The 13436-nt window shown below is 39.3% G+C and overlaps 3 protein-coding genes across 3 annotated transcripts; 1 reads left to right on the top strand and 2 right to left on the bottom strand.

Moving 5' to 3' along the window:
- Nucleotides 1–1044: 1044 nt before the first annotated feature.
- Nucleotides 1045–4701, bottom strand: LOC121765364 (V-type proton ATPase subunit H-like). Its single transcript, XM_042161489.1, has 11 exons — nt 4549–4701; nt 4218–4343; nt 3740–3842; nt 3557–3629; nt 3257–3322; nt 3080–3176; nt 2704–2865; nt 2407–2532; nt 2074–2199; nt 1614–1793; nt 1045–1504 (listed from the first exon to the last, which is right to left on the bottom strand). Exons 1-11 carry the CDS (start codon nt 4582–4584, stop codon nt 1256–1258), a joined length of 1344 nt encoding a protein of 447 aa, XP_042017423.1. The 5' UTR covers nt 4585–4701; the 3' UTR covers nt 1045–1255.
- Nucleotides 4702–5699: 998 nt separating this feature from the next.
- Nucleotides 5700–11266, top strand: LOC121765361 (leucine-rich repeat receptor protein kinase HPCA1-like). Its single transcript, XM_042161480.1, has 19 exons — nt 5700–6051; nt 6119–6239; nt 6310–6381; nt 6616–6690; nt 6774–6845; nt 6939–7100; nt 7186–7260; nt 7630–7701; nt 7789–7860; nt 7954–8022; nt 8093–8167; nt 8263–8334; nt 8420–8554; nt 8840–9309; nt 9383–9535; nt 9635–9774; nt 9863–10082; nt 10287–10522; nt 10587–11266. The coding sequence occupies exons 1-19, from the start codon at nt 5976–5978 to the stop codon at nt 11061–11063; spliced, it is 2844 nt and encodes a 947-aa protein (XP_042017414.1). The 5' UTR covers nt 5700–5975; the 3' UTR covers nt 11064–11266.
- An 85-nt stretch (nt 11267–11351) lies between these two features.
- Nucleotides 11352–13097, bottom strand: LOC121765366 (2-alkenal reductase (NADP(+)-dependent)). Its single transcript, XM_042161491.1, has 5 exons — nt 12700–13097; nt 12338–12515; nt 12101–12267; nt 11936–12018; nt 11352–11871 (listed from the first exon to the last, which is right to left on the bottom strand). The coding sequence occupies exons 1-5, from the start codon at nt 12937–12939 to the stop codon at nt 11487–11489; spliced, it is 1053 nt and encodes a 350-aa protein (XP_042017425.1). The 5' UTR covers nt 12940–13097; the 3' UTR covers nt 11352–11486.
- Nucleotides 13098–13436: the final 339 nt, after the last annotated feature.

The raw sequence follows: 13436 nt of genomic DNA, 5'->3' as shown, positions 1-13436 counted from the left end.
TTAAATAAAGTTTTATGAAACCAATGTCTTTAATCTAAACATCTCGTAATTTTGGAAAAAAATAAATGTGGATTTCTACATATTTTAGCTTATAATAATTAAATAATTTATCAAACAAACAAAACAAGATTAATTCAATTTTGTACATATGCGCAATTCATTTTTTTATATTCAAATTTGAAACATAAAATATGATTAATATATTATAGGTTTAGCAAATACTTACTACTAAGAAGAAGAAAAGAAGGTTGAGGGATAAAAAAAAAAAGAAGAAAAGAAGGCGCATAATCTTTCCCTATCTCTATTGATTCCAGGTACTGCGTTTTTCGATTTTAATCTACCCTACCGTGATCGAATGCATTGCGGTTATATTGTTTAATCGAAGCAACTGATTCTTGTGTTTTGTTTTGGATTGTGATGGTTTTGGGTGGAAGTTTTTTTGGATGAAATTTGCATATTTTGTGTGTGGTTTTAGATACAAATTACAAAAGTTTTCCCCACGATCTTGATTCTTGTATAAGTTCCTCTAACTTCTGTTTGTTTTGGTTTGTGATGGAAACTCAAGGAGTATTATGTTTTTCTTTTTTCTGGAAATACTATTTTTCTTTGGATTGAATGTAGTCTGCTGACTCTCTGCATATCGTGATGTGGTTGGAGAGTATGTTGCCCAGCTGGTTCAAGCCGTCTGTGAACAATATTAAGTATTCGGAAATCGAGCTCGGGTCACATCAATGGGGGGAGTTCTCTGTGAACAATATTTTGTGTATGGCTGTGGAATTAGGAAGCTAATGCAGTATTCATGCAGTTGCAGTAAACCTCAGCTTATTCTTGTTCTGTTTTCTTGGGATTGTGATGGTTTTGGGAGGAAACTCAATAAAAGTATTTTGCAAATAGAGTTTCATTTCAACATTTCATATCTATAACAACGTAGTAACTTGTTTCACCTTATATGCAGAATAAATAAATAAAAACTATGTATATTCAGCCATCATATCATATGTTACTAACAAAAGGATCACATGGTGATTACAAACCAACAGTAACTTGACAAATACAGTCAACTTTATTAGAGGGTGTGTGAGATTATACAATACATTGCTCACATATTTATAGCTACCAACACCCAATGAACAGGGCAGGACAAGTACAGCAGCAGCAAAAATAAATAAATGATACACACAGCTTAAGCCATCTCTTGTTCAAAAGTTCTCATAAGTATATATAAGCCCGACACGGAAACAACTACGAACAATATTCAAGCCTGCAAAAAGCTTGCATATTTGGCACCAAGGAATAACCTTTGGATGCAGAGTAGGGCATTTTTGGTAACCTCTGTGCTCTGGTGGTTCATCAGCTTCATCACGCGATCCTTTGTTTTCAGGTCTGTCACAATAATACGCCCAGCAGGATGGTACTGAATGAACTGAGACAGGTCATAGCAAGCAACAGCGAGTGTTCTAGGATCAGATGATGTGTCCAAAATTGTCAACAGGATCCTAAGTACCTGCAGCAACGGATCAAACTGTCAGTTAAGCAGACAGTGTATCTTCTTGAAAAAGCTTATCGCCACACACAAGTCCAGCCCAGACACTAAGCAATTAAAATTGAATAACCTTGAAATCATGTTCTTCAAAGTGTGTAATGTTCTCCTTCCAGAAAATAGGATCTTTATGCATAGGAGCCCAATCAAGACGTCCAAGGATAACTTCCTGATAATATTTCTCATAAGAGCTTAGCCTCTTGATGTTAACTCTCAATCCTTCTTCCAGCTGATTCATGGCCTCCAGTAGATCCTGCAAATAAAGAGAATGACGACTTGAGCACTGATATATGGAACCATGATGAGATTGGGGCAACTCATTCAACCAGAGAGGAGAATTGGAGTGAATGTGCTAGTAACTGGGTGAAGCCCCTTATGACCTTACAACAAAGCACATAATCAATGTACGCTAGATAAGTTTCAAATGAAGCCAACATTATTACAAGGATATGCGACTGCTATTGCAATCTCATTATGACATCATCATTCATAGCACACTATACTTAGACGATTTTGTGAGAATAACCTCTAACCTCGTCACTCCAAGCCTGAGCTTTTAGATTCTGGAGCAGCTGTGGAACTTCCAGGTCCACCATCTCAGCAGCAAATGTTCCTTTGTTTATTAAATTCTTAAGGGTTAGGATGACTACCCTTACAACCTACATAAGTTGATAGAAACAAATCCTCAGAAGGATGTCAAGGGTTGGGAAGTTACTATAGATGAAGCACAAAAATATGTAAACTGCAGATGCAAAAACTAATGTCAAGATTAAGGGTGTAAGCAAGCATTGATATAAGTATAGTAGAATGTGGATGGCATCTTAAAGTAAAGCGAGATTATCTTATCATATAAAGAAGGGACTTACTTTTTCCTTGGTGGTCCCTTTAACAACATCAATTAACCGTGGCAAGCACCTAGAAGTGGCCAAGCACTCAACTGCAGGCTCATAGAACGAGAGGAGCCATACACAAAGGCAGGTTTCATATAGGAGCTGTTTTAAAAGTCAAAGTTATCAAGATAGACTGATGAATAATTATATACTACAATTACAAGATAAAAGTCAATTTCATATGAATACAGCATATACGTTGAGATTCAGAACTGATTTAATTCGGATTCACAAAGTAAATAGTTTCCCACTGTTATCTTGAATTTGGATTACCTGGATAGATTGTTGACTGGAAGCTGGAATAATTAGAGGAATGAGAAACTTCACTCCATCTGCTTGAACAAATGAAGACCGCACTAGAGGTTCTTTCAGCAAAGTTGCAAGGCAGTTAATAGCTGTGGGGATGCCATGGCTAGAATGAGATGGCTTTTTCAACTGAACAAATAGACAAGTATAAGTACAAGTGCTGCTAAAATACATAGTGACAATGACTCCATGCTTCCTTGATCGCAATAAAAATTGGCAGTTTATTCCTGACAACTACACTCTACATGCACTTCCATATTAAAATTAAAAGAGAGACAATGTTTCGCTAGTATTTTAGTTATCCTAGAAGAATCCAGATGACATAAGGCACGGAAATACTAACCTGTGCACACAACCACTCCACCAGTCCCTTCAAAACATCATCAACAGTAGTGACGTCTTTCTGTGATATAGACTCTCCCTGAGATTTTGACCTGCCACTGGAATCAAAGAAAGGTAGGAACATTATATGCAAGAAAAACAACCCAGTAATATTCCAAGCAAGGGGAGTGTTTCACACCTTACAATCAGAGACAGTATCTTACAGCTTTTTTCCTGAGTAAACCAACTGCCTTTCCAGAGCAATCTTGCAAAAGAAAGAATATATATATTTAGATGGCGTTAATTCTACAGAGATGGAAGAACTACATCATGAAACATGCCATTGAAGAATAATAATATTAACTGTAGTCAGAGAACTGCTTCAGGTATACGAACATAATCTACTTAAGTTTCAACATCAGATGATACTCTCTGAGAAGCCTTCACGAATAGCAACAACAACTATAAATGTAAAAAAATAGCAACTACATGCCATTACCTTAGGAAAGGTTCATAGGTGTTCTCCTCAGACAGAGATTTATCATGAAATAACCTTGCTCTTTTGGGGTTAGCTGCCATGCAAAATAACAACATAACAAGAAGAATCAGCTATTTATAATGGTAAATCTTAGGCAGGTGGGGTAAGCTTTAGGCAGATAGCATCTGCATTTTTGTCACTTACTGGAAAGCATTTCATCAAACAGAGCCAAAACATACTCTAAAGTTTCTTCCTTGGATATGTCACGCAAAATGCTAACAAAAACACGGATGTAAGCCGTACCATCCTGAAACAAGTGACCACTATCAAATCCTTAAACATAATCCAACACTTACAAGGTTTTACAACTATATTAAGGCATCTAAATGCACTACCACATCAAAAATGATACCAAGCACAGAAACTAAACATCAACTGACAGCAAATGCAACTTGTAAATTTATTTAACGATAAACGATTATCAACAGAATAACAAGCACCAATCAAGAAAAATGACTTGAGTCAGTAAATCTAGAAACCTAGTTAAGGTGCACAAGATTTTAAACTTCAGATTACATCACCAGTAACAAACTCACAATAAGTAACATCTAAATTTGTTCAGTGAAATAGCTCAAACTACTCTAACAAATTCAAAATGAAGCTATAAGATTGGGACATTTACATCATCAAGCAACTGAGCCTTGTAACTCTCAGGTTTCTTATCGTAACGCCGCAGCAGCTGAAGTCCAGTCCCTGATATCAGCTTAGTAGTCATGTATGTCTCCCATGGAATATCCCTCCTCAAAACCTTCACAACGAAACAAACAAAAAAAATCACAGCTCAGAATCAACTAGCTCACTTCCCCAATCCCAAAACCCCCACCAATTAAATCAATCAATCGCCTCTAAAACAACAATTTACTCATTAGATCAAAACAAAACGCAACTTATGAAACAAAATCTCTTAAAACTATAGCTTCTCATCAATTTTATGTGGCAGCAAAGTTGCGTACCTGCTCGGTGGTGAGGTCGCCTTGATCCGTCGGCATTGCTGAGGATGAACACTGCAATTGAGGTGAATTCTTTGCAGAGATCGAAATCTAGAGAGAGAAGAATAGAGATAGAGAGAGAGCGTGATCAGCAGAAACCAAAAATATACAGATCACGGTTGGAGAAAAAATAAAATAGAAATGAAATTAAAATTGGATCAAATCGGGTTGATATGACGGGTTGCGTTATATTATGGGTCTACCTGTTTGGTCTTGGCTTTTCGTGGATATTGTTGGCCCATTTACAATAATAAGTGGGCTTTCTAATCCATATGGTCTTGTATGATTTGGGCATTGATAAGGTTTACTAGTATTCACATTGCAGATAAATGCAATTACTTGTTACCAATATATTTTTGATCTTGATATATAATTCGATTTTTAAATATTCCATTCAATTTTGGAATTGTTGTTCCTAAGGTGCATAACCTGTGTCCAACCTTTGAAATTGAAATCAGCAATCACTTTCATTCTTTACCCATCATTCATCGCAAATATATCATTTTATTCCAATACAATTCACTACTCTACAGATTCTTTTAATTAGAAATAAAATTGTGTTTTTGTCCTAAGCGCCTTAGAATAATAGCTTCAAATTCTAGAAGGAAAAAACAAAATTTATGTGATGATTGTGGTGTGCTAAACAATTCAATCATGATTCATGAATTCCATATTGGTGGAAGTGGAGGTGGAGGTGGAGGTGGCCAACAAAATTTATCACTTATCTTTCTTTTTCCTTTACTCAACTTTTCAATTTCAGATTGTTTGATATTTTGGTACTATGAGATATTAAATATAAATAAATTTGGTGAGATAACATTTTGATATATAAGTCAATATTAGTATAGCTAGCTTATAATAATGAACTTGGCATTCAATCTAATAACAATTGCTCAAAAATTATTCCGACAAAACTCTCACATTAACCAAGTATGGAGTACTAAACATTAGCTCATATACTACTAAAATATCAATCTAACTAAAAGTTCGTTATTTTGATTTAAATAATAAAAAAACATATTTAGATTCAATTATGGGGATGGTGATATAAGCTAGAGTAGAGACAGAATTAGTTTAATACTTTAATTGGATTGTCTTCCACGACAAGCTTAATAATCAAAACCAGCTAAACCTAAACCACTCATGCTCTGTAGTCTGTCCCATTTCTTTCTCCTTTTTTTTTCACTTTACTCCACCCCCCCCTCTCTCTCTATCCCTCTCTCTGTGCAGAAGCACTACTAGCAAGACAAGAGTGGCAGTGGTTGGATTCGGTTCTAAGCAATGATTACTACCATCATACACATACCCATCATTCACAGCCTCGTTTTAAGACGCCGCCTTCAATCACAACATGTAACATTTCCCCCCCAATTTCATAAATCGCCCCAGCCATGCGCCGGCTGCTCCTCTTCCTCTTGCTCGCCCTCTCCATATGCGTCGCTCATTCCCTCACCAACCCTCAAGATGGTAAAATTTCATTTTATCAAGGATGAAGCCAACATGTTTGATGAAATGTGTGTTTGACGAAATGCAGCTGCGGTGCTTCGATCGCTGAAAGATCAGTGGGGCGGGACGCCGCGGAGCTGGGGAAGATCCGACGATCCTTGCGCTGCTTGGGAAGGAGTTGCGTGTAACAACTCCAGGGTCACCTCGCTGTAAGCCTAGCCAATTCATCTCTCTAATACTATCATATTTTTGTAGGACTAACAATTTTCAGTTGTGCAGAGGCTTATCCACGATGGGGTTGACTGGCACTATGAGCGGCGACATTGGTGGCCTATCCGATCTCATTTCTCTGTGAGTTCTTCTCTACATTTCAAGATTTTAGTCGACCTCCAACTTTATTTACTTAAATTTGCTTTAACTTTTCAAATAACGGTAATCAAGTGAAAGATAGCTATTTTGCTTAGTCAATATACAAATGGCAGCCACCAAAGTTTATATTTTTTGCAACATGTAATATACTAACATGCTACTTCTCATTTAGTTACTGAACTTCACTAAATGAGCTTTCATATCTTTTGATTGTAGGGATCTATCGTTCAACCCCGGCCTCAGAGGCTCGATCTCTCCTCGTTTGGGGGACCTGCAGAAGCTAACTATATTGTATGATCTCATGAAATCCTCACAACTTCCTTTTATGTTTGTCTCGGTTGTGTGTCTCAGCTACAGTGACGAATGTGGTGCAGGATTCTGGCCGGATGCAGCTTCTCCAACACCATTCCAAGTGAACTAGGACACCTGTCTGACCTAACGTTTCTGTAGAATTCTTTCTTTTACTTTTAGCTTTTTTCAGTTTTTCCTCTTGTGATGGATTGTGATAAAGATAGTCTAATTATTACCTCAAATGATAGAGCCCTGAACTCAAACAACTTAACCGGTGAGATACCGCCTTCCCTAGGCAATCTGTCTAAGCTGTATTGGCTGGATCTAGCTGAAAACCAGCTGAGAGGCGAGATCCCAGTTTCTTCGGCCTATGGTCCGGGCCTCGACCAGCTTAAAAAGGCGAAGCACTTGTGAGTTTCACTAGTTTTTTTACATGAATGTAGCTCATCTGTTCATGTTCATGTTAAATTCTTCTCTGATGTTGTATTTGTGCAGCCATTTCAACAAGAACCAGCTCTCGGGAGAGATTCCCAGCCAATTGTTCAACTCTGATATGTCTTTGATCCATGTGTAAGTGAAGAACCGAGTGAATATTTTATTGTTACTTTGTGTAATTGTCACCCAATTTTTTATTGGTGTTTTTTACACGGTTGTCGATATCTGGTGAGTGAATACTATCATGGCTAGTTGAAGTGGCAAGTTAATGTCATATTGACCAACCAAAGTGGCGTACACACCCAGTTACATTGTTTATTTTACCAGTTGTTTAAGCCATTTAGACATTTCATGCACCCACATTTGCATTAATTTGGAACCAATTGACAGGAGTGTGAAAAATTAGAACAAAAATAGAATATGGTGAAAGTTTGTGTATCTAGGCACAATTACCCTTTATTTTTAATTTTTTTTTCTCATCTGATAATGGCGAATTACTGTCAGACTGTTTGATGGGAATCAACTGGATGGGAGCATTCCATCCACAATAGGGTTAGTGGAAACACTCGAGGTTCTGTGAGTATTCGAACACAGGTTTCATCTTCTGCTGCAATAAAATGACTCTGTGCCTATCTCTCTCATCACCTTTATTGTGTACTCCAGACGTCTTGATCGGAATTTCTTGAAAGGGAGTGTGCCACCGAACCTCAACAACCTCACAAACATGATAGAGTTGTGGGTGTTTTCCTTCTCATTTCATTCAGAGATACAAGTATTATTCCGAGAGTGAGTGGTGGTTTGGTCTCACTAGCTTGAGTTTCATTGCAGGAATTTAGCACATAACATGTTGTCAGGAGCTCTGCCTAATCTAACTGGGATGGACACACTCAACTATGTGTAAGACACCTGCCCTCTCTCTCTCTCTCTAGAGGCTGCAAATCTTAGTTTGTCTCTCCTTGTTTGGCAGGGACATGGGCAACAACTCCTTTAAGAAAACAGCAGCACCTGACTGGTTCTCTAGTTTGCCTTCTCTTACAACTTTGTGAGTTCGTGAATAAGCGAAAATAAATTCTTAAAAGATCGATCTTTTGCCTTAAGGTGTGAGATTTTGAGTTGTGACCGTGTTTTACTGCTCAGGATGATTGAATATGGACCCCTGGAAGGATCTGTTCCTCAAGAAGTTTTCAGTTTACCTCAGATACAGCAAGTGTGAGTCTCAAATCAAACACACTCAGACACAATTCTGCTTGATTTTACCATTTAATGAACATATATTCTGCAAATTTCTTTACAGGAAGTTGAGGAATAATGCATTCGCAGCCAAGCTAGACATGAGTGGCAACGTCAGCCAGCAGCTTCAGCTCATCGATTTGGAGAACAACGACATATCATCGGTGACAATCGGCTCCGAATACAAAAGCACATTACTGTAAGAGAATGGATCGAATGAGAATAGATTTCTTTTGTGAATCAGACTATATGAACAAACACCTAAAATCCATGAACCACTAGATTAACAAATCAATATTACACATGAACCACCTCACCAGTTGAATGCAGTTGTTCATGTGTTATCTATTTGTTCATCTACAGATTCATGGATGTTAGGTGTTTGTTCATGTGTAATTTTCACTATAGCCCATCCATGTAAGACAATTTTCATTCTTCACACTTTTTAAAACCACGTAGATTTAAACAACATTGCTTCCTGCAGGTTGATCGGGAACCCTGTGTGCGCGGCCTCGTTAGAAAACACAGTCTACTGCCAGATTCAGCAGTCTGCGAAGCCTTACTCCACAAGCCTCGCCAACTGTGGGAGCCAGATATGCACCTCTGATCAAAAGCTCAACCCACAGAGCTGCGACTGTGCTTACCCCTATGAAGGGACACTCTACTTCCGAGCACCTTTCTTCAGAGATCTGGCCAATGCAAGCTTGTTCCACACTTTGGAGATGAGCCTCTGGGTCAAACTAGGCCTGAACCCAGGCTCGGTTTCTCTACAGAATGCATTCTTCAATGTTGATGACTACCTGCAGGTGCAGCTCGGGCTCTTCCCCTCCGATGCAAAGTACTTCAACAGATCACAAGTTCAGAGGATCGGATTCTCACTCACAAATCAGACGTACAAGCCGCCTAAAGAATTTGGGCCATACTATTTCATTGCTGCACCTTATATTTTTGGAGGTAGGGAAGCCGTTTTTTTTTTTTCATTTCAATTTAAGCGTAAGCCTAAAACTATGTTTGTCATGACCCTCAGACGAACACGAGAGATCTCACATCAGCAGAGGCATGGTTGTTGGTGTGACAACCGGATGCTCCTTTCTGGTGCTGATACTAGCAGGGTTAGGCGTGTACGCTCTCAGACAGAAACGCCGTGCAGAGCAAGCTATATCATTGAGCAAACCATTTGGTACTTTTCTTATGCATAGTCTATGCATTATAACTTAATAGGATATGCATATTCTCTAGTTCAGTTATATTCTCACTTTCTTGATTTCTTCCCCTCCAGCTTCTTGGGCCTCAAGCGGGAAAGACAGTGGAGGCGCGCCGCAGCTAAAAGGGGCAAGATGGTTCTCATATGAAGAGCTCAAGAAATGCACCGGCAACTTCTCTGATAGCAACCAGATTGGGTCAGGAGGCTACGGAAAGGTCCTCGGCGAAAGCCAGTTATTGTATATGTGCGCTCTTGGAAAACCCTGTTTCTTAGTAAATTGAACATGTCTAAGTTTCTATCCAGGTCTATAGAGGAGTGCTTTCCACTGGGCAGGTTGTGGCCATCAAAAAGGCTCAAAAAGGCTCTAACCAAGGCGGGCTCGAGTTCAAAACTGAGATCGAGCTGCTTTCGAGAGTCCATCACAAGAACCTGCTAGGCCTTGTGGGATTCTGCTTTGAACAAGGGCACCAAATGCTAGTGTATGAGTTCATGTCTAAAGGAACACTCAGGGAAAGTTTATCAGGTACTAAATAGGGAAAGGTTCAAATAAGAATATTCTTAATATGAGGACGATAATGCCAAGGTGTATTAATGTAATTGTTGTGTTAATATGGTGTGGAGACTATATATTCAGTACAGATACCTCATACTTAATGTGTGTCTTGGTAAAGGTTCAGACAATGCTGAGATTAAGGTTAATGTGTGCGTGTGTGTGTGTGATGCACAGGTAGGAGTGGAGTGTACCTTGACTGGAAGAGACGCGTACGAGTCGCTCTCGGATCAGCTAGAGGGCTAGCTTACCTGCATGATCTAGCCAACCCTCCCATAATCCACAGGGATGTCAAGTCTACCAACATCTTGCTGGACGACAATCTCACAGCTAAGGTTGCAGATTTCGGACTGTCTAAACTCGTCTCAGACAGCTCGAAAGGGCACGTTTCGACTCAAGTGAAAGGCACTCTGGTAAGTAGGGGAGTAAATACAATTCTATCATATTATTACTCTCCTAAAAAACTGGTTTTTGCAGGGGTACCTCGATCCTGAATACTACATGACACAACAGCTGACAGAGAAGAGTGACGTATACAGCTTTGGAGTAGTGATGCTAGAACTCATCACCGCGAGGCAGCCAATCGAGAAGGGAAAGTACATTGTGAGAGAGGTGAGAGTAGCCATAGATAAGAGTGATGAGGCACACTATGGGTTAAAGGACATGATGGATCCTGCCCTGAGAAACGCAACACCACCCCTGCTTGGGTTCCCTAGGTTCGTGGAACTGGCAGTGCAGTGCGTTGAGGAGTCGGCCTCGGACAGGCCGGCGATGACCGAGGTGGTCAAGGCCTTGGAGTTGATACTGCAGAGTGATGGGATCAACACAAACTCAACATCAGCTTCTTCATCCGCAACAGAATTTGGTAGTGTGAAAGGTGCACGTAGGCACCCTTACGTTGATGCTTTTGATTACAGTGGTTACACAATTCAAGCCAAAGTTGAGCCTAAGTGATAGGAAACTAGTGTTGGATAAATTTGATTCATATGTTGGATTGATATTTCTGTTTTATGTAATTTAATGATTTCTCAATTCTTTGGGGAGTTTTGTAGATTAGAATGACATATATATTGTTTCCCCATTGTGTGAAGGGGAATTGTACAAAGTTATGTTAGTACTTACTTTTTATATATAGATATGTTCTGAGTTCCGATTTAGTGGTTCTGTGCATGATATTTCACATAAAAATTTGAAGCTTGAATTCTTCTTATTTTTTGTGCTTAGCTTCTTCAAAGCCATCAATAAAAGAATAGATCAAGCTTTGATTTGTATGTAATACTACTATGTAAGTTTAATGATACAGTTAATAAGAACAGGGACGAGGAACACGAAAAATTTGAGGTATTAGAAAACAAGAAACGAACACGAACGAGGTCCTTATGTCCGAGCTACACAGACAACTTGCTTACCGACATTTTTACCGGTAAAGAGGGCAGCAAAGGCAGCAGGGGCACTCTCCAATCCATGATTCATATCTTCCAAGTATGTTATCTTCCCCTCTTTGTACAGACTCCCAACTTGTTCGACAAACCTCGGAAACAAATATAAGTAATCGGACTGCAGAAATCCCTGCATTTTTACGCGTTTTGGGACAAGGCTGAAGAGGTTTCGAATCCCTTGTTGATCAGACGCCCCGATCCCAGCCTGGGACACCATCCCGCAGACGGCTATTCTCCCATGAACCCTCATGTTCACCAGCACTGCATCGAGCATGGCTCCCCCGACGTTCTCAAAGTATATGTCGATGCCTTCTGGGAAATATCTGGTGTGCAGATTAAGTTACAACCTTAACTAGGCCAAACACACACACACACGCACTCACATACTTTTTGAGAGCTGCATCAATATCTGGTTCTTGTTTATAGTTGAAAGCTTCATCAAATCCAAGCTTGTTCTTGAGAAGATCAACCTAATATGTATTGCACATGACATCACTTAATATTATGCATAAATTGGGAGAAAGAAGCTTTAAGTATGCCAAAGCAGCATACTTTCTGTTTACTCCCAGCGCTTCCAACAACGTAGCATCCGTGCAACTTAGCAAGCTGGCCAACAAGCTGCCCCACAGCTCCTGAGGCAGCGGACACAAACACTCGCTCATCCCTCTTTGGGGCACAAACCTCGTAGAATCCAGCATAAGCCGTGAAACCCGGCATGCCTGCACTACGAACAGACCACACACTCACAGCCGTGCACAAACACGAAAAAGTGATGAAAATTGTACAGACCTAGGAGGCCTATGTGATACGAAAGAGGTATGTCGTCTGGTTGAACTTTCCTCAACTGCTCCGTGTTGCGAAGCAAGGTGTACTCCTCCCATCCGGTGAAACACGAAACTATGTCTCCTGGCTTGAAGTTCGGGTTATCAGAGTCAATCACTTTGGACACTCCAAATCCTTCAACCACCTTCACATAGAAAATTCAATATAAACTTGTACGAAAACACACAAAACCAAGATTCAACATCCTCTTCCACAAAATGACTATGCTGCCAATGATACCAAAAACAAACACCCAAAACTGTGAAACTGAACCACTACACAGCACCCTGGGACAAAATCAAAACTTTAAGCAAGGTCAAGAGTCTTACCGAACCCGGGACGAAAGGAGGGATATAAGATCCATGAAAATCTCGCATTCGGCCACGCATATAGGGATCACAAGAGAGATAAAGATTCTTGACCAAGAATGCACCACTCCCTTTTGGAGCTTCTAGCTTCATCCCGTTACCCAATTTAAACTCCATGTCTGATTCCTTTGGAACTCCTTCTATGTATCCCTTAAACAAAATCTGCTTGTTTCCCACTATTCTGCTAAAATCTTCATCCATTTCTTCCCCCTTTTCTTGCTCAGCTATATTCTTGACAAGGATTTCAGTGTGTGTGATTCCTGATTTGTTGTCAACAAATGTTCAATGCAAGCGTGAATAAGAAAGAGTAGTTAGTTGGTAATTGGTATGTAGCTGTGAAGTGCAATGAATGTGTATTGAGTTAGATTACAATCATTTATTTTCTCTGCTCTCTACGTTTACAGCCTTTCATTTTACCTACCCACCAAGTAACGGTCTTCTTCAACTTTCATTTTTTATAATAACATTGACCAAATATTTTAACCATCTCCATTATTGTTATTCAAAGATGATGTTTATCTTTACACTCTTTCCAGTTTAATCAAACTCTTTTGGTCCTTCCAAATTGTTGTACCAGATACATGACATTTTTATATTTTACACTACACGGAATTTACTTCGCCAAATTTTAATTTTATTTTTATTTTAATCCAGACAAACTAGCCTAATTAAATATTGATAGTATAAGTGATCTGGTA

This window comes from Salvia splendens, chromosome 14 (assembly GCF_004379255.2).
Source record: "Salvia splendens isolate huo1 chromosome 14, SspV2, whole genome shotgun sequence".
Taxonomy (NCBI): domain Eukaryota; kingdom Viridiplantae; phylum Streptophyta; class Magnoliopsida; order Lamiales; family Lamiaceae; genus Salvia; species Salvia splendens.
The sequence above is the reverse complement of the archived record's forward strand: the minus strand, read 5'-3'. Positions and strand labels throughout refer to the sequence as shown.